Source organism: Nilaparvata lugens, chromosome 7, assembly GCF_014356525.2.
Source record: "Nilaparvata lugens isolate BPH chromosome 7, ASM1435652v1, whole genome shotgun sequence".
Lineage (NCBI taxonomy): Eukaryota > Metazoa > Arthropoda > Insecta > Hemiptera > Delphacidae > Nilaparvata > Nilaparvata lugens.
The window spans coordinates 19,806,614-19,826,264 of NC_052510.1; the positions used below are offsets into that span (position 1 = coordinate 19,806,614).

General features: G+C 35.0%; 2 protein-coding genes across 2 annotated transcripts; both read right to left on the bottom strand.

The window, feature by feature from the left end:
- Positions 1-207: 207 nt before the first annotated feature.
- On the bottom strand, positions 208-17,453 carry LOC111052275 (N-glycosylase/DNA lyase). Its single transcript, XM_039432295.1, has 6 exons — positions 17,302-17,453; positions 15,730-15,927; positions 4,661-5,038; positions 2,774-3,056; positions 1,016-1,210; positions 208-416 (listed from the first exon to the last, which is right to left on the bottom strand). The coding sequence occupies exons 2-6, from the start codon at positions 15,882-15,884 to the stop codon at positions 324-326; spliced, it is 1,104 nt and encodes a 367-aa protein (XP_039288229.1). The 5' UTR covers positions 15,885-15,927; positions 17,302-17,453; the 3' UTR covers positions 208-323.
- On the bottom strand, positions 5,973-9,024 carry LOC120352305. Its single transcript, XM_039432296.1, has 2 exons — positions 7,969-9,024; positions 5,973-6,143 (listed from the first exon to the last, which is right to left on the bottom strand). The coding sequence occupies exons 1-2, from the start codon at positions 8,393-8,395 to the stop codon at positions 6,121-6,123; spliced, it is 450 nt and encodes a 149-aa protein (XP_039288230.1). The 5' UTR covers positions 8,396-9,024; the 3' UTR covers positions 5,973-6,120.
- Positions 17,454-19,651: the final 2,198 nt, after the last annotated feature.

A 19,651-nucleotide genomic window follows, 5' to 3' on the forward strand; every position in this document is an offset into this window, starting at 1 on the left:
GCTCTTGGGGTCGCCACAGAAACAAACCAGCAAGGGTCTCATTATTAGTAACAGATATTTCATTCCAATAAGAGATCCTTCTATTTCTAAAACGAATGGAAGATTTCATTCAGGAAGTTTCATTTTTGTACGAGCCTTTCTCACTGACGATTAAAAAAAAATAGAGATATGGGGTAGGTGCTAGGTGGCAAGTAGCGAAAGCCCAGATAATTTTTGTCATATATTTTGTATAAAATTAACCTACGCAGGGTTCCAGATAGTACTTTTAACAAATCAGTATTCAGATAAAATAAGTATGCTCATTTTTATCACAGACAACCTCATCATGTTTTTCTCCGTTTTGATTTCTTGTCTGTTATTTTTTCTCTTTTAATCCCCTTGTCTTGGAACATTTTCAGGTCAGCACAAAACAGAATCTGAAAATTAAGAAAGAGAATTTTCAACACTTTCACAAAAGTATAGTATTTTATTGGAATCATATTTTTAAAAACTTGTGTAATTTGTAATGCTCCTTAACAGAAGCTTTGTCACATATAGGAAAAAGAAACATCAACTTATAAAGTTTTGAAACTGATATTTTCATAGAGCTCAAAGGAGGAAGAACTCTTCAAGAAGTTCTTTAATTAGCTTGGTTAAAAACAAAATTTAAAGAGAATCATTCACAAAAGTATTATATTTCTATATAAAAAGCATAACAAGTTATAGATTTTCGTAAGACTGCGAACTAACAACAGTCGTTTTGCTGAAGACTATGGTGTATTGCTTCCACGATCCAAGATATGTGTAAAAGAGCCGGTCGATGACATGCGCAGTAGTCATGTCGCTACTGTAAAGCACTGTCATGCTCGCCACTCACGCCAAATATAAATCTATTCATCTACCGTATAATTTAGTAGTTTTAATTGAGATTAATTTTTAATTCATACATCTCTGATATTCTATTATAAATATTTGTTATCAAAGTAAACAGTTGTAGCCTAGTAACTTTATTTTATACTAATAATAAAATACTTACAGTGTGGGCCCAGCCAGCTTCATTGCCGTAGAGAAGCCGGAAATGTTCGCCGATCTCATCATAGATTTTGGTTGTGACAGTTTTAGCTGACTTCAAATGCGGCAGGTAAAGTTGTGATGCTATTTGGAATACGTGCGTATCTACTGGTACTGACTCCAAGTGCCCAAGTGACATAAGACTGATGCAGTCTGCAACCTACAACAACAATTATTGAATAAAAAGTTTTTTTTAAATACTTGGGAATAGAACTGGTTCAAAACATTTGGTATAATATTAAATGGAAGTATTGCTTGGGAAAATAAAACTAGCTTCACTATTTATTGCCTGTGGTATAGGATGTGATATTTTTGCTAGTTTTGATTTGACCTTACAATAAAAAGTGTGCGAAATTGGTTCAGTGACCAAACATTTACTGGTTTCTTCATAGATGAATATTGTTACTAAACTTGGATTTCTAATAAGCTGCGTACAAACCTACGCTCCACGAACACGCGAATTTCGCTTTCCATCAGCTGATTATAACTGTATTTGTACAGAAACGGTAAGATACAAATGTAATAAGTTTATCCTCAGCTGATGGTAAGCGAAATGCGTGTGTTCGTGGCGCATAGGGCTGTACGCAGCTTTAGAGTTTGTTTTTGTCAAACAGTAGCAATAAAAGCAATACAGTATAGAAGCAGTAGCAGAAAAAAGTAATCGCCGGCCGGGTCGGTCTAGTGGTTTGGAACGTTAAGGTGCGTACAGACTTTCGCTCTGCTCCGCAACCGAACGTCACTCCAGCAGAGCGATTGATGATCGACCGGGGAGCAAGAGTGGTTCGACCGGGGAACGCGAGAAGATCTAACATCTTCCGTAACGTTCATGATGGGTGCGTGGGCGGAGCGACTGTGGTTCGATGGAGGAACGAGGGCGGTACGAGGGCGGAGCGTGCTCGGTGCGGGTTGGAAGCGCGTATATGTGTAAGCAGCTTTACAGAATTCAGTTTGATTGCACTGCCTAGTTCGTGGGTTCAAATACCGCCGGTGGCGTGGACATTTGATCATCTCTAATCAAATCACCCACGCACAGGCAAAAAGCTCATGTAGGCATCATCAAATTAATGTGAAAATCAAGCAATAAAAAAGATCAATAAAGATTGATTACTATAGATTTATCAGTACCGTATCATAGTTAATAAGAACTATATCAAAAAATGGAAAGATTTGTTTTTTTCTGAGGATGATGAACACATGAGCTCAAGATTTGTGCGTGGGTAATGAGATTGATGATGAAGAGAGATGAGTGGACCTACAGTTTTAGGTGTACCAATTCATCCAGAGAGATAAAGTAGTCTATTCAATCTAATCATATAAGATCTAAACATGATGAAAATACTTGTCAATAATAGATTCATAATGATAATATTTATCCAGATTGGAGAAAATCGATGATACTGACATTCAGATAAATAAAAGTGAATATCTTACGTAAGAAATTGATCAAACTGGCCTAGAAGAAACTGAAGTATAGTATATCTAGAGCGGAGAAAATCTAGGCAACACAAATATTAATGAAAAAAGTGAAAATCAAAGCAAATCAAAAGAAATGGATTGAATCGATATAGAGAATAGTTTAGCTACTAGTACCATAGAGAAATTGTATTATTATTAGTTTCTCTAAGCTAGTATAGAGGAAATCTAGAATAAAAATATATCAATAGCTTATCAAAATTAACAGATTCAGTTTGATGAAATTTAACTACAGAAATAAAGCACTTACCTTTGCACCGATTCCAGTCAGTTTCATCAATTCTGCTTTTGCGTCTTTGTAAGCCATTTGTGTCAGTTTGTCAAGCCAGCTTTTTCCGCCGAATTCGATGATTTTCAGCGCCGACTGATGAATGTACTTGGCTCTATAACCGAATCCCAGTTTTCGCAAATTCCCTTCAACTCCTTCCACGGCCAAAGCTTCCACAGGTGGGAAACTGTAGTAAGTCACACCGTCCAAATCACAAATTTTCTCGCCGTACGATGTGCATAGTTTTTCTACCATGGATGAGATCCTTTAAAGAAAGTTTGATCTATTATTGTACACAACTAACGATGATGAGCATCTAAACCAATAAGTTGAATATAAGTGGAAGTAAATAGGTACAACGATTTTGGAAGAGTATATTCTACTATACTTGTGCTGAAGATAAAAAGAAAATAAAGCCCACTTTAAGACGATTTATTACTTAATTTTTCAATTAGATTCATTTCTGAAGCCCATAGAGCTTATTTTTGTGACTCAAAAGTCTTAAGATAATGATTGGTTTCTTATTCCAATAAACGTATAACTCTTTAAAACAGAGGTCTTTCAAGGATGACAATAAAATAAATTTTTAACCCATAAACTACAAAGAAATTCTAATTATTGTAGTTTTGTTACTCTAATCATTCAAACCTTATATATATATATATATATATATATATATATATCAGTGGCAAAGCTAAAGGGGAATCTAAGAGTCTGAGACTCCCCAAAATTAATTATGATTGATGTGAATATTATTTTTTATTTGCACGCATATATTTATTTGCAAATTTGGGTAAGAGCTGCCAGACCGCCTTCCAAACTGTTCTGTGGCTCTGTCTGGCCGACAGCAGACTGGCTATCTACTCATTCAACATGGTGACACTGTGATGGTGAGTCTTCTACTCATGAGACTCTCAATTCTTTTCTTCCCTCCTTATCTATTCCTTTCTTCTTCTTTCTATCGAAATGGTCTATGGATTTTGAACTGACTTTTATACCGTTTTCACTTTTCTCTTTTTTATTATTGTATTTTTTCCACTGACTTAAATTTGAAAGAAAAAATTTTTTTTCTTTCCTTCACTTGATATTTGAAAGTATTTATTATTGTAAAATTAGTTTGTTTTCATAGTCTTCTAATCTTTGTTGTACAGTGTTTTAGTTTTACTCAGAATTGTATTGGAGGGTTAAGTGTAAGAGAGGGCCGGCTGCGCCCTAACTTCGCCCTCCCAGGTTTTTTAATAAAGGCAGCAAATCAATCAATCAATCAATTCATTCATAATGGGCGTGGCGTATTGTATGGTTGCTATGACAACGTGACGTAGCACCATAGCCACGTAGTAGGACTTGGAGCAGGCTCTTGGTCTTGGAGTCTAGTCTAGGCTCTACAGCTGGGTTCATAGTTCGAGTTCCGTATCGATGACTTGATCACGATGTATCGAACGGTCGACATCGGAGCAATCTTCTTCAAAAATCGATCATCGATGCTTTTCAAAGTTTAAAGATTTCAAATAAATCAGTTGGTTTGTGGCTCGTGTAACACTTGGCTTGTTCTTAACCTACAACTCGGTTTTGGCGGTTTTCTTTGGTTTACTAAACAATAATGAAACTAAATACTTTTTCAATTTCAGATTTATCTTTAATTTGTTGTTGAAATTTCATTATAATTTCTTATTTATTAATAATGGATGAGTGTAATGATCTGGTGAAGTATTTGCTTCAAACTGCGTTTTCTTCTTTGTCTTTTGAATAAAAATATTCTCTGAAAGACAAGCGGTAAGCTTTAGACTCCCCTTTTAGTTATAGGTAGCTTCGCCACTGATATATATATATAAGGTAAAACCATAAGATTATGAGGAAAGAATGACTTACCTTGAAATGTGATTGTTTGTTGAACAAATAAATGAGAAAATATTCTCAACAGGATCTTGTTTTAAAATTCTTATTCCATAGAACTTTTCAGCAGCCTCCTTGAATACTTGATCAGCATTCGACCAATTATCATACAGTTCTTTGAGTGAAGTGTCAAGTCTAAAATAATCAATAAGCAGTTTCTCATTCTCTTCAAGCTCTGCTTTCGTGAATGGTTTACTAGTACTTTTTTCAGATTTTTGCTTTTTGCTTTTCGATACTACTTTGGGGTTTGTGCACTTATATACGTCATATTCTAGAAAATCTTTGTTCCTTCTAACTTTCCATACTCTATTGCTGAACACCCCTGTCCATTCGTTTTCTTTGGTTTCTTTCCATCTGAAAATACAATAGTTATGCATATTAGAATCTAAATATGATTTTAAATTGTTACAAAATTCTAATTACCGGTGACATTGACAACATTTTGATAAGAATTACAATTGGAAAGCTAATTATTGATTGAAAATTGGCTAATTTACTGATCAATTCTTGGTACATAATTACAGAAATTATCAAATCAAATCTTTATTTGTCCCAAAAACATAATTACAATGACAAAAATGGTTATAAATGAAAAAAGTAAAATACAATATAAAATGAAAAAGAAAAATACCATTAATAGGATTATACATAACTATATTAAAAACGGGAAGTTCCTGCAAGGTTCGAGGAACCTGGGCGCAGAGGCCGAGTGTTCAATGCTTAACAGTACAAGAAAATAATAATGGGATATTATTAAGAAATAGGGAAAAGAAAAAGTGAGTGAGGAAGGGAAGAGAAAGAGCAGAGTGAAGGCATAGGGAAAGTAAAGAATAGTTGAAAATTACATAAAAAACATGAGAAGTCTTTATACTAAGCTATGAGGAAATTACATTGCCAAAATTACATTGTTCGAGATTATCCATGTATGAATTTCAATTAGCAGTTTTCTATTCAATTTACTAGTGATAAAATGGTTAGAAATAATATTGATGAGCTTTGATACCTGATATAAAAATTGTTTTCTACAAATTGATAAAATAGTATCTGTAATTTGAAAAGTAATAGATGAGGGACGGAGGTTATACGGTGAAACACGCAGGTTGGAAAGATTCATATGTTTATTTATGTAGATGATTAAATTTTTTATGTAAAGCTGCCTGACAGTTAAAACATCTAGCTCACCAAACAGGTACTTGGATAGAGTCTGGGTTTTCCCAATATAGCTCTTATAAGGTGTTTTTGAATTACAAAAAGTTTTTCCAAGTGGTTTGAGTATGTAATAATTAAAAAAAATTAAAAAATCTTTATTTCACTTTCTTACATAATTCATCTTTGAAAAGAATACATTTTTTACAGCAATGGCCACACAGCCGTCTGCCAGGAGTTGGCTTTTAAGTAATACAATTTTTCTTTATTTTTTAAATCATACATACATTTTATTTACTTTTTATCTGCAAACCTGAAAAAGAAATTACAAAATAATAGATATGTATTATAATTAATCAATCATTGTGTTCTTCTTATTTCTAAATTCCTATCTTATCTCTATTTCATGTGTTAAATTCCTCAATGAGTTGCGAGCGATATCTCCATGCAATTCTCACATATTTTATTAATTTCTCCCAGCTCTCACCATTTAACTGCTCTATTACTTGCTGCTCGGTCAATTCACGTTTACCCCAAACCTCCCATCTAATTTCTGATAAAATAGAACATCTTCCTAAGAAATGATATGTGTCCTCCTTCAATCTGTCATTACACATTGAACAAAGTGCTTGGTCTCCGTCTCTACCTATTCTATAATTGAGAGGCCACAAACCTGCTCTTGACTTCAGTATCATGGCTGTTTCTGCTCTATTAAACTTCGCATTTATATAGTCCCTGCCACCTAAATCCTGTTTTAATTTTGCATAGATGTCATGATACCTTGCCCTTCTTGCCCTCTCGCTACACTTTTCACGAAATTCCTTCATCATGCAGTCCATAAGTAGTTCTTGTTGTGCTTCCTGATTGACAATACTTGTTCGGCTCACGCCTACTTCGCATTGATATTTGTTGCCTAAATTCTTCCATTCCTTGAACCAACCCATATTTTTCTCTATCATGACATCGGCTAAAAAACGAGGCAAACGAGATGTTGGCAACTTCAATACTTTAAGAATGTATTTATAGTGCAATCTAAAACTATGAAAAAACAGAAGATTTTTCCCTGTTTCTAAATACAAAATGTAGTTGGGTGTACATCTAGGTAGGGAAAATAACTTTTTGATAAAAAATCTTTGAAAAATTTCTAGCTCTTCAAACATCTTGTAACCCCAGACCTGTCCACTATAACTCACAATCGCTCTAATTGCTGCATTGAATACCTCCCATTTAGCTTTGACTGGAATTGTGTTGTTAGTAATTATACTGCTCCAAACTGTATTCACTCCACACTTAGCTGCTGACACCCTATCTTTTATGTGAGTTCCGAACCTCATGGTGGCCGTGAAGATAACCCCCGATATTTATATGTTCCTACTATTTCAATTTTCTCTCCACCCCAAAACCATTCTTCATGACTAGCCAATTTCCCACCCTTTCTAAAAACCATTATTTTTGATTTATTCATATTTATTTTGATTCCCCATACCTCACAATACGATTTAAGTTTATTAATCATTCTCTGCAGAGCTTTGGGTGTATCTGACAGCAGCACCAAATCATCGGCATAAAGTAAGCCTCTAATATTTCGATCCCTAATCCATAACCCATCTACTACATAATCTAATAAATCATTAATGAATAAGAAGAGAATCGGCGATAATAAGCAGCCTTGTCTTAAGCCGCAGTAAGTTTCGAATTCCTTAGCCCCTTAGTGGTCCACACAGCTGATTGTGTGCATTTATATAATTCCTGTAACATTTTTATTAATTTAAATGGTATTCCCATGTTATATAATTTTAACCATAGTGCCTTTCGGTCAATGACATCGAACGCAGCCCGGAAATCGACATACATACAATACACTTTCATGCCTTTCTTCGCTATTTTTAAAGTAACAATACTGTACAAATTGAAAATGTTGTCTACTGTAGAGTAACCCTTTCTAAAACCGGCCTGACTCTCTGTTATAACATTGTGTTGCATCACATATTTTTCCAATCTCCTCAACAGTACTCCTGCAAAAATTTTGACTCCCGAATCTAAGAATGCAATGTCTCTATAATTCTCTACTAGTGCCACATCTCATTTTTTATGGATTGGGAAAATTATGGCTTTACCAAAACTAGAAGGTGACTCACCTTTTTCAAAAGCATGATTGAAAAAGCAGCGCAGCAATGCAACAAAGCTTCTAGGGGCATATTTGAAAAATTCTCCTGGTATCCCATCTATGCCCGGTGCTTTACCCTCTTTCAATTTTTTTAACACTTCCAATATTTCGGCATCCGTTATTTCGGCATCCAAGAGTTGATTTTCGCAACGGGGCGCTGCATACAAAAACTCATCCGCCGCCCCTTCTAATGACAGTAATCTTTTAAAATGGTTAACCCAATCATCAGATGTTATATCAGCCGAGCATTTAAGTTTACTAGGTTTAATAGTTTTTATCAGTTTCCAAAATTCAGTTGCGTCTCTTATCTCTCTGAACTTATCACCTAGAGTTTTGAAATAATTCTCCTTTTGCAGTTTACACAGTAATTTATATGATTTATTTGCACTGAGATACATGCTCCTAGTTTCTTCATTATTACAGGCTCTATATAATTTTAAATTAGCAAAACTTCTATCCCTAGCCTTCCTACAGTCTCAGTCAAACCACATTTGTTTACAAGATTTCCCATTCCCTTTTGTCTGATGCGCCTGTTTCCCTGCTGCTTCATAAATCATTTTTAAAATATCTGTCCACTTTCGCTCAATATCCTCTTCCCAAGTAAAATCTCTACATCTTATTTCTAAACTATTTTTATAATTTTCATCATTTTGTTTCACCCATTTTAATTTTGGTACTGACTTAAGCGTCCGCAAAGACTGACTCTCTTCTACCTTCAAATCAAGTTGTACAATAATAGGCATATGATCGGAAAAATATGGTTACCAACACTAAATTCGCGCACTAGCCCTAATATTCAACGACATTAAACAGAGATCAATAACGGAAGATCCCATAGCTCCAACAAAAGTATATTCTCCCATACAGTCACCTCTAAGTCTTCCATTTATCACCGTCAAACCAAACGTGTCACACATATTCAAAATCATTCGCCCTCTTGTATTTACAACTTTATCTTTCGAGCTTCTAACTGCTTTGATTTCCCAATCACTTTCTAAAACCTCCTCGTGGATAACCTGTCCCTCCCCAATCCTCCCATTAAAATCCCCTATTAGCATCAACTCCTTTTCTCCATCACAAGTTTCTAAAAATTCCCACATATATGCATAATTATTTTCCCACAAAGCGATACTAATGAAATAGCATGGCACTATATACAAACAATTTTCTCCTTCATATTTTAAACTAATAACCTGCATTTCTCCCAATTTAACGAAATTACAAATACCCTGCATATAATTTTTAAACCCTATCAGCATACCCCCACTCGCCCTACCATAATTACTTTCTCTTCTAGCAGGCATCCAATGAAGCTTATAGTTTAAAAAGTAATTTTCATATTTACAAAAATCTTTTTCCTCCACAAATGTCTCAATCAAACAAAATATATCAGAACTCTCAATAAATGAAATAAACGCTGGGACACAGCATTTACCTCGCAAACCTGCAACATTAAGCGCTACTATTTTACAGTCTCTTTTAATTTCTATCGCCTGACAGACGACGTTTTCCTATTTATCATTTTTATTTTCCTTCACAGCATCCTCCAGAATCTTGGTAAAATCGTAATTGAACATCTGTTTCAATTTTTCGGCACCGTCCATTTGACCGCAGCGGAGTTGCATATTGTCAGTGAGGGTGAACCACATGCCCTCCACCACCAGGCGATCCACAACCAGCGCCATTCTCTTGTCTCCAACGACGCGGGAAATCTCCTTCTTCAAACGGGCCAGTTTTCCTCGCTTCCTTCTGGTCTCGAAGCCAAAGTCTCGATGCACTATATAGCCAGTATCTCTTAGCTTTTTTACATTTCTGAACACACAGTCCACATCTTCATCTCGAGGAATGTGCGCTATAACGGGAGCATTGCTTCGATTTTGTCCTAATGAATGTGCTCTATTGACAACAGTTTCTTTTTCACATTTGAGCACGTTCTCACAGAACCCTGCTACTACTTTTCTACAATCTTCACTAGCATTGTACTTGAGTCCTTTAAATATAACGTTATTCCTCCTAGCCCGATCTTCAAGACTGGTGACTCTTTCATTCACTTGGCTGATTTCCTTTTTCAGATGGTGAACCTCCTTTTTGAGACTAATATTTTCCTCGACCAATCGTTGCATCTCCATGGTTAGACTTTCCAAATCTTCTTTTTTTGCTAAGAACTGAAGTTTTTCATCGAGTAGCTTTCCCATAATGTCTACCATGTTTCCGAGAATATCTTGGTTGTCAGTACCGGTATTTGAAGTTGTACGCTTCGCTGCGCTCTGCGAGGTTTCTGGTGAAGAATGCGAACGCTCACGTTTTTCCTTTCGAACCGGAGTAAAAAACTTGTCCATGCTTTGATTGGTTTTATCCGCCATTATGTACTGTAAATATTTACTATCCACTACAAAGTCACACGTAATACGAGTTAGAATAGTCTAATTCGGAAGCTTATTAAAACGGGGAAATTGTTCTATTAAGATGGAATTATCGTAGTGAGAAAGATAGCTCAGCTTTTTGACAATGCCCTGTCCTATTGCCCTATTTAACGAGTGAAAGAGCAGAGTGAAGGCATAGGGGAAAGTAAAGAATAGTTGAAAATTACATAAAAAACATGAGAAGTCTTTATACTAAGCTATGAGGAAATTACATTGCCAAAATTACATTGTTCGAGATTATCCATGTATGAATTTCAATTAGCTGTTTTCTATTCAATTTACTAGTGATAAAATGGTTAGAAATAATATTGATGAGCTTTGATACCTGATATAAAAATTGTTTTCTACAAATTGATAAAATAGTATCTGTAATTTGAAAAGTAATAGATGAGGGACGGAGGTTATACGGTGAAACACGCAGGTTGAAAAGATTCATACGTTCAGATGTTTATTTATGTAGATGATTAAATTTTTTATGTAAAGCTGCCTGACAGTTAAAACATCTAGCTCACTAAACAGGTACTTGGATAGAGTCTGGGTTTTCCCAATATAGCTCTTATAAGGTTTTTTTGAATTACAAAAAGTTTTTCCAAGTGGTTTGAGTATGTTTCACCCCAAATTTTTATTCCATATTGCAGAAATGATTGAATGTAGGCAAAATATATGAGTCTTGAGATTTTTTTATTACTAACTTGGCTGATATTACAGAATTTACTTATCCAATGTCTGAGTTTGTTACATGTACTATTGATGTGAACATCCCAACGCAAATGTTGATCAATCATTACAACCAAATATTTAACACGATGTTCTCTATTAAGCTTTGAGCATGTACAATTCATCCAATCAGAATCGTTGCAATTTACATTATGGATTTTAATGAAATCCAAACCTTTCGGCTGGCCTATAGAATTTGGGAAGAAAGACATGAAATTAATTTTTTTTATGTTTAATGTTAATATATGCTTATCAAACCAGGATTTTACTATTTTACGTCCGGATTCTGCTGCTTTTTTAGTATCCTCCCAATTCGTTTCACTGAATAACAATGAAGTGTTATCAGCAAAACCGATTGAAACACCATTTTTTAATTCTAACTTGAGAAGATAATTAATGTAGATTAGGAAGAGAATCGGCGACAAGACTGTTCCTTGTGGAAGACCGTAATCAGTGAGTTGTTCAAGGCTGGTTTTATTATCAATTTTGAGCATTTGGAATCTATTTTTTAAATAGCTCTTAAATAATTCAAGGGCTATTCCTCGAATACCCAACTTTTCCATTTTTATCAGAAGTTTTGAGTGAGGAATAGTGTCAAAAGCTTTAGCAAGGTCTAAAAATATGGCTATTGTTTTATTTTTGTTATTGACATTTTCTGTAACTTTCTGTGTTAGAAGAGATATAGCATCTACTGTACTTTTTTTAGACTGAAACCCAAATTGATTTTTGTGAATTATATTATGCTTTAGGAGATAGCTAACTAAACGGTATTTTATTAACTTTTCAATAATTTTGGAAAAAGTACTCAACGGACGATAATTTGATGGATTAGAAGCATCACCTGATTTATGTAGGAGTATGATATTGGCCAATTTTAAACTATCAGGGAAAAACCTTCCGCAAAACATTGATTTATAATCACCTCCAATGGTTTTATAATATGTGGTGAAATAGTTTTTAAAATCCTATTGCTAATATTGTCAATTCCTGGAGCTGAGTTATTGTTTAGAGAGTTTATTGTAGCAGTAATAATTTCATTTTCATTGGTAGGTGTCAAGAAGAAATAGTTGTAATGCTCCACACATGAGTCCTTGAAATGATTACTTGTTGTTGCAATGGGATTATTTGACTTCAATTTCTCAGAATAAAGTTTTCCTACGCGAGCAAAATGTTGATTTAGTGTATCAGCTTCTATTTTGGGAATTTTTTTAGTATGTCTTCTACTTAACAATTCGTTGAGAGTTTCCCAGATTTTCTTAGAGTTGTTTATATTCTGATTAATTTTATTCTTATAATACTCACATTTATTGTGTTTTATTAATGTATTAAGAAGATTTCTGTAATTTTTATACTCATTTCTTGAACGGTCATTGAAAGGCTGCTTTGAAAGTGTTTTAAACAATTTGTCCCGTTTTTAAATCGAATGTACAAGACCACGCGTAATCCAAGGTTTAAGGGGTTGTAATTTAAGCGGAATCTTTACTGTAACTGTTGCAAGTTCAATGTGATTTGATATTTTGTCAGTTAAAATTTGCATTGCTTCATTCACATGTAAATTGTCATCTAATAGGTTATCCCAGTTTTCAGTTTCAATGGATAATATTAATTTATTGAAATCTATTTTATTGAAAGAATTATTTTTACTTACAATTTTGTCAGTTGAAAGATCAATGTGGATGCTGACACAAAAGTGATCAGTGATGTTTGTTTTTATTACTGAACTTAATACATTGTCGGGATTGAAAGAGGAATTCTTTAAAAATATGTGATCGATAATTGATTCAGTGCCGTTTTGAACTCTAGTAGGCTTGTTTATGTATGATTTAAAACCATTCAAAGATAAAATTCCGAAATATTCATTAGTCGCAAGCGTAGACTTATTCAGATGTATATTCAAGTCACCGGCAAAAATTATATTGGGCTTATTTTTTATAGAATACAAACAATCATTCAAACAATTGAGAAAATTATCTACATTGGTTGAAGGAGACCTATAAACAGCGATAAGTGTTATCTTATCCTTCGCACCTGGCACTTGTACATCCAAAAGAGTTGAGTTAGATTCTTTTATTTCGTAATCCAACTCATCTACTATAAAATTACATTTGAAAAAGACACAAATTCCATCACATTTATTTGTTTTACATGGCTTGTTAACCACTGAATAACCATTCAAATTCAAATTAAAATCATCCTCTTCAACTATCCAAGTCTCACTGAGGATAATAATATGAAACTCTAATGAACAATTACTGATAATGTATGACAGCTCATCAAAATTCTTTTGCAAACTTCTTATGTTTACGTGAATAATTTTCAGGTAAGATTGATTATCACTACTACCAAACAACTCAATCTGAGATTGAAAAATATCCTCTATTATAATAGTATTGTAAGTCTCAAGAGAAATATGCTCTTCAGGGTCATTTATAAGAACCATACAATAAAAGGAAAAATTAATAGGAAAACGAAAAATAAGCTATTTAAAATCTTGTAATAAGGGAGAATTCTAAAAAAGAATTAAGAAGGAATAGAATTAACTCTGAGAAAAGAATAGGAGAAAGTTAAAGTTGAAGGAGTTAAGAAAGTCTATTTCTATTAATGAAAGAAAAAAAAATACAGAGCTCGGCCATCTCGTGACACATAACCTCACATTTAAATATATGTAAGTTTTTAAATAATAGAAACCAGTAAATGCAGTGTAGTAATACATTTATTCAAATGGTTTGAGATCCTCTTCGTTAGTTATACGTTTTACCGGAGAGTCTTGTTGTTTACGAATGAGAATCTTTGCATCACTCACCCAGACATATGCTAATTTATTGTTCTTTTTAAGATCTCTAGCTTTATTCAGTAGAAATTTGTTGTATGCAGTGAGATGATCGTTCACATAGATATAACCTGGTGGAAGATTACAGTTCAAGTCTCCATTTTTCAAGTGTCCTTTTGCTTTCGCCGCACATTTCCAATTAATTTTAGCAGTTCTTGACGTGAAGCGAACTATTATAGATTTTGTCTTATTTTTAGAAGAAGGAACCCTATGAGCAACAGAGATATAGTCTCTTTTGAACGGATTATTAATCGCTCTAGCAACAGATTCTAGGATTGTGTACACATTTTAATTTTTGTCTCCGGAATCCCTGCTATCTCCAAGTTGTCCAAACGAGTGTACTGCTGAATTTCATTAATGTCTCTTCGAAGTTAAATATTTTCAAATTCAAGCTTCTTACACTGCTCTTTCACTGATTTGTTTCCTGCGCGCACAGTTTCCAATGACGATTTCAAACATTGAACAGTTGAATTAAGAGTCGTAATGATTTTACTCAACTCTTCGAGTTTAACATTAAATAACTTAGTGAGGGTGTTTTCGATAGTTTTTTTCAAAGTGCACTCAAGATCGTTGCTGTCGGTTGAAGAAGATTTTTCTTTACATTCGTCGCACTTCCAAGTTGATTTCTTCACTCCGAGTTTTCTAAAATTCTCTAACGTACGAATTTTAGTACATGTTGAATGGAAAAAATTCCTACATCCACAGCATTCTAGGATATCTTTCGAGTTGTTGAAATCCGATTCACACTTGTAACAAACATCAGCCATGGCAAACAAAAAAAAATTGATTCAGAAATAATTAAATAACACAGAAAAATAATTGACGATCGTGTACTAGATGGCACGCTTAACAAACTATCACAGTTATCATACAGATAAGGCAACTCGAAAAGCACGACCGTTTGCTCTGAAAGCTATAACAACACTGATTATTATAATGTAGTTTTAGCAGAAGAAAAGCCTTGACTTAAGATATCAATGTTTAAGAAAGTCGTAGCCTAAGCAGAACAAGAGTAATTTAGTGATCAGTCTCTATCAATTGCTAGCAAATTTACGAACAGAACATAACTCAATTAAATGTAATGTGTAGCATGATTTACTAGAATATGTAAACACAGATTTACAAAGAGACATGCAAATAAGGATTTCAGCTAGATCTTCAAGGATCATATATTACACTAGGACACCAATTAATGAGAATAAAAAGATAGAGGCTGACACTCGCTAAGTCTTGGTACCTAAGCGAGTCACAGGATTATGGCGCTTACTAGACTACAGTAGAGACACCAAATTTTGGTGACCAATAATGTCTGAATGGAGAAACCAGCCCGGAAGTGTGTTGGCCTTAATCCTGGTGTATGAGCCTCAACTATGAACTGAGTCCACATTTACTGTCGTTCTGTCTTATGACAGATACGGGTAGATAATAACAAAAAGCTTCAATAATTATTATTGAATGTTGGAATGTGAGTCGTATGCAGAGTGAGCACTTACATCAATTTCAATGAATCAGGATTTTTGTGGGTATTTATGAGATACAATTTTTTGGGTTGATGCATCCAGCCTAAATACAAACTAGCCTACCGTATCTCTATTTTTTGTGTCAACCTGTTTTAAGAGATGCACCACGATTAGTCAATAATTTGTCATTTTCGACCGCTTAACCAACATGAAAGACAACACCATATTTTCAATCTATTTATCTAAATTATGTTAAAATATAGCCTAGTTGAGTTGTTTATCGTTATTAATTCAATACAAACCTGAAAGATTGACCTCCATTCAAAGTAAATCTCAGTTGAAGTTCTTGTTCTGGACAAGGGAGTGTGTATGACATTGCTGGTTGCAGATTAATGTGAAACGCAAATTTGAGATAAGAAATGCGTTTTCTAAAAATATCTATCACAGGTAAGATCATCAATATCTTAGAAATAATGCCATTGAAGCTCCTTGTCTCCAACCTGTAAGAATTTATGTATAAATTATTAAGTTAACACTTCCATGCATACGATAATTGCAATGAATTTGAGAAAAACAATAGTCGTATTTTAGGTTATACGAAGCCCCCTGTGGGTTGGCGGAGCTTTGAGTCAAACGTCGTACTCAAGAATTAGTTGAAAACCAGAATTCACACACAGTATCCCTGCTTGTCGTAGGAGGCGACTAAAATGGATCGCTTTCTAAATCCCTCCTTCTCCTTCTTAATATACTTTGGAACTTTTAATTTCTAGAATGACACTTTTTCCATTCACTCAGCATTTACTCCACTGCTCAAAGAAGGGCGGCCATTCAGGCAAAACCTCTTGGGAGAGGTGAGGCTTTTGACTCTGCAAACTTTCGGAGGGGCAAAACGAAAAAACCATTACACCAGAGTTAGGTGAAACTCCAGGCACAAATATGGGTCAAGAGGCTGAGTCGAGGGTGGCCAGGCGCCAGTCCTAGAGGTAATTTGACAACCCCTCCCTTAGCGGAAGGACTACAAAAAGGCCAGGAGTGGAACTTACGTAGGTTACGAGTTTCCAGGCTGAGAGACCAAACCTCACCACTGCTCAAAGAAGGGCGGCCATTCAGGCAGAACTTCTTGAGAGAGGTGGGGTTTTTGACACTGCAAACTTTCGGAGGGGCAAAAAGAAAAAACATAGAGACCAGAGATGGGTGAAACACAAAGGCACAAATGTGGGTCAAGAGGCTGAGTCAAGGGTGGCCAGGCGCCCTCGAGGCACCGCAGCTGAAGGACCTACAAAAAGGCCAGGAGTGGAACTCACGTAGGTCACGAGGAACAATCAGTCTGAAGAGATTGTCAAGCATATTACACTGGATTGCGAGTGACTAGGGGCAACTAGAAGGGTTTTGTTTGGCTGCAAGCAATCAGGTGATGAATGGGATGTTAGTATAGGGAAAACTCCTGGATCTTATAAAGGACACAGATATTGGTTTGCCCAACTAATTGGGCACAGACAGTATTTGGGACAGACAATAAGCTCCTTTTGACGTGTGGGGTTCTTCGAACATTTGAACCCTTGAATCTGTCTCTTCATACGGTACATAACATAACATAGGTTATAAGAAGCATGCTCATATACGGGTAAGCGGTTAAATCAATTCAACTGTTCTGTTTTGAAAAATAACTTGATGTGACTACATATTTGAATTGTAGAGTTCTAATAAATAATTTCAACTTGTTATATTTTCAATAAAAACTAATCGGGATAGAGCAAAGTGATTGAATTTGTAGAGTTTAAATAATGTTAGCGTTATGAAGAAAAGAAGAAATAGTAAATTGGAAACTTATTTCTATAAAAAATTAAGTTACCTACACTAGGCTATAAGCCTACCTTTCTCCTCAAATTTGAAATTACTTGAAGTGAAGAATGACTTATTGATACGAAATTAATGACTTCAACTATAACATCAACAAAGTAAGCTTTTCAAAAGCATTTCTATTCTAACCTCCAAATTTCATTTTTAAATGGCGCCAAACAATGCAGACGATTTTGTAGAGACTGGATCAGAGTGGTACAGCGACAAAGTGTGACATCAATTATGGGCTGCTTCATTGGGTTACATTCACTTTGGCTGGCATTTCAAATTGTCCAAGATATCAACTTTTTGTTTTTGTATCCATTATTTAAAATTATCAGAAAATTTTAGATAATAATACTTTCATTTATTATAACATTATTCCTATCCAAGAGCAAAAACCCAACCTCTATAACCTTCATAATTATATACAAAACATACAGTAACTAAACAGAACCAGTGGCGGATCTAGAATTTTATTTTGGGGGGCCGAAGAAGGAAACCGGTTGTTCCATGGAGGGGGGGGGAACCAGCGCCGACGCCTCTAGGGGAAACCGCTAAGTCACTGTATGTGCGTCCTCTATAGTGCGCGTTTGTTTCAATGAAACCAGATAAACGGAGCGGGCAGGCAATGTAAATGTAACTAAGATATTATACAAAGTATTAAAACGTTAACGGATATCATACAATTGAAGACGTAGTAGTGGAATTAGGTCATTCTTGCCAATGAATATACTTTACCAGCTTCAAACTAATTATATTTGTATAAAATTTACATTCTTACAAAAAAAAAATTTAGGCGTTTTGGGGGGGCTTGAGCCCGAAAGCCCCCCCCCCCCGTAGATCCGCCACTGAACAGAACCATTTAGCTTGGGCTCATCTTATTTTATAGACAAGATAATTTGAAAAATAGCCGAACTGAGGAGCCCCAGCTGCAAAATATACACTGCAAATACATCAAATCTTACAATAGCAATTTTTTCAATTCTGAATTAGGGAGCTCTTTTTTTGCTGTAGATGATGCCCACATGAGCTCCATTGATGATGAGACTACAACTTTGCAGTTTAAAGTAATAATTGATAATGATAGGCAATTCAGAGGAGTAGGCTCTTCTAGTGGTTACCCTTAAAGATTGAGTAGCAGATGTATAAATCAGCACAGAGTAGAGGTTCTCCTACTTTGTGGAATTAAATCAGCTACAGCTGACTCAGAGCCAACCAGCCAATGAGCCAACCAACTGCTTCCTAGTCCGGGCGCAAATGTCATGAATAAGGCACTCTGTGGTCATTTTTGGGTAACAGCCATGGAATATGTCTCAATTTCTTCGTTAGGTCTAGCTAGGGAACTATAAATACCTTTAAGTCTCTATAGTTCCTTAGGTCTAGCATAGTAGGGATCGTGATGATGATACGTCGAAATCACAGGCAAATGCCAATCCCAACAATTGGAAAACCTCATGACTCCTTGAAGGTACAGACTTGGGAATGGTATCAATGGTATGGAAAAACGCACCAGAAATCATGCAGAGATTCCTTTGGAGGGCACTGGAGAACTCATTTTTTGACGTACAGCGCATTAAGATAATATCGTTCCAAAGTTGAAAAAAACGCTCTAAATTCCATAGATTAAAAATTTCTCTGTGTCTCTGTGTCTGCACAATAAAAGTTAATGGGATGAAATATGAAACAATTTAGAAAACGTTTTTTTGGGGCTTTTAAAGGTATAACTAAAAAAATATGCGTTTTAGAGGAAAATTTTGTAGATCAAAAATTGTAGAGGAAGATTTTAAAAATATTTTCGTCTAAAAGAAACGGTTGAATATCTTGAACGGCTATTGAAATACAAGCGATATAACAAAACCCTGAAAATTTTGGCGGCCATCTTGTTTCCGAGGTATTTGCCTGTGATTTCGACTTATCATCATCACGATCCTTATTATGCTAGACCTAACGAAGAAATTGAGACATCTTCCACGGCTGTTACCCAAAAATGACCACGGAATGACTTTTGCGCCCGGACCCTTTTTGTACGTTACCGTACCTTATACAGAGTGACACAGACTAACGGGAACTTTTAAAAACGCCATAAAACATTAGTGGGAAGGAAAAAATTATTCTATTCAAACTAATCTAAAGTTCAAGATTTGTCATTTGAGAATTATTAATAACATCTATCACTTTTTGACAATCAGCCTACTTCTTTAAGAAGACTTCCTTCTGCACGAATACACTCTTGAAATCTGTGTTGACGATTCCTCATTGATCGCTGCAACATCTCATCTGGGAAATTGCGGATTTCATTTTGAATTCTGATTTAATTTTTATGTAATTCAGAATTATTGTGAGCGAAATCCACTCTGCACGGCATTCAATGGTAACTGTGCG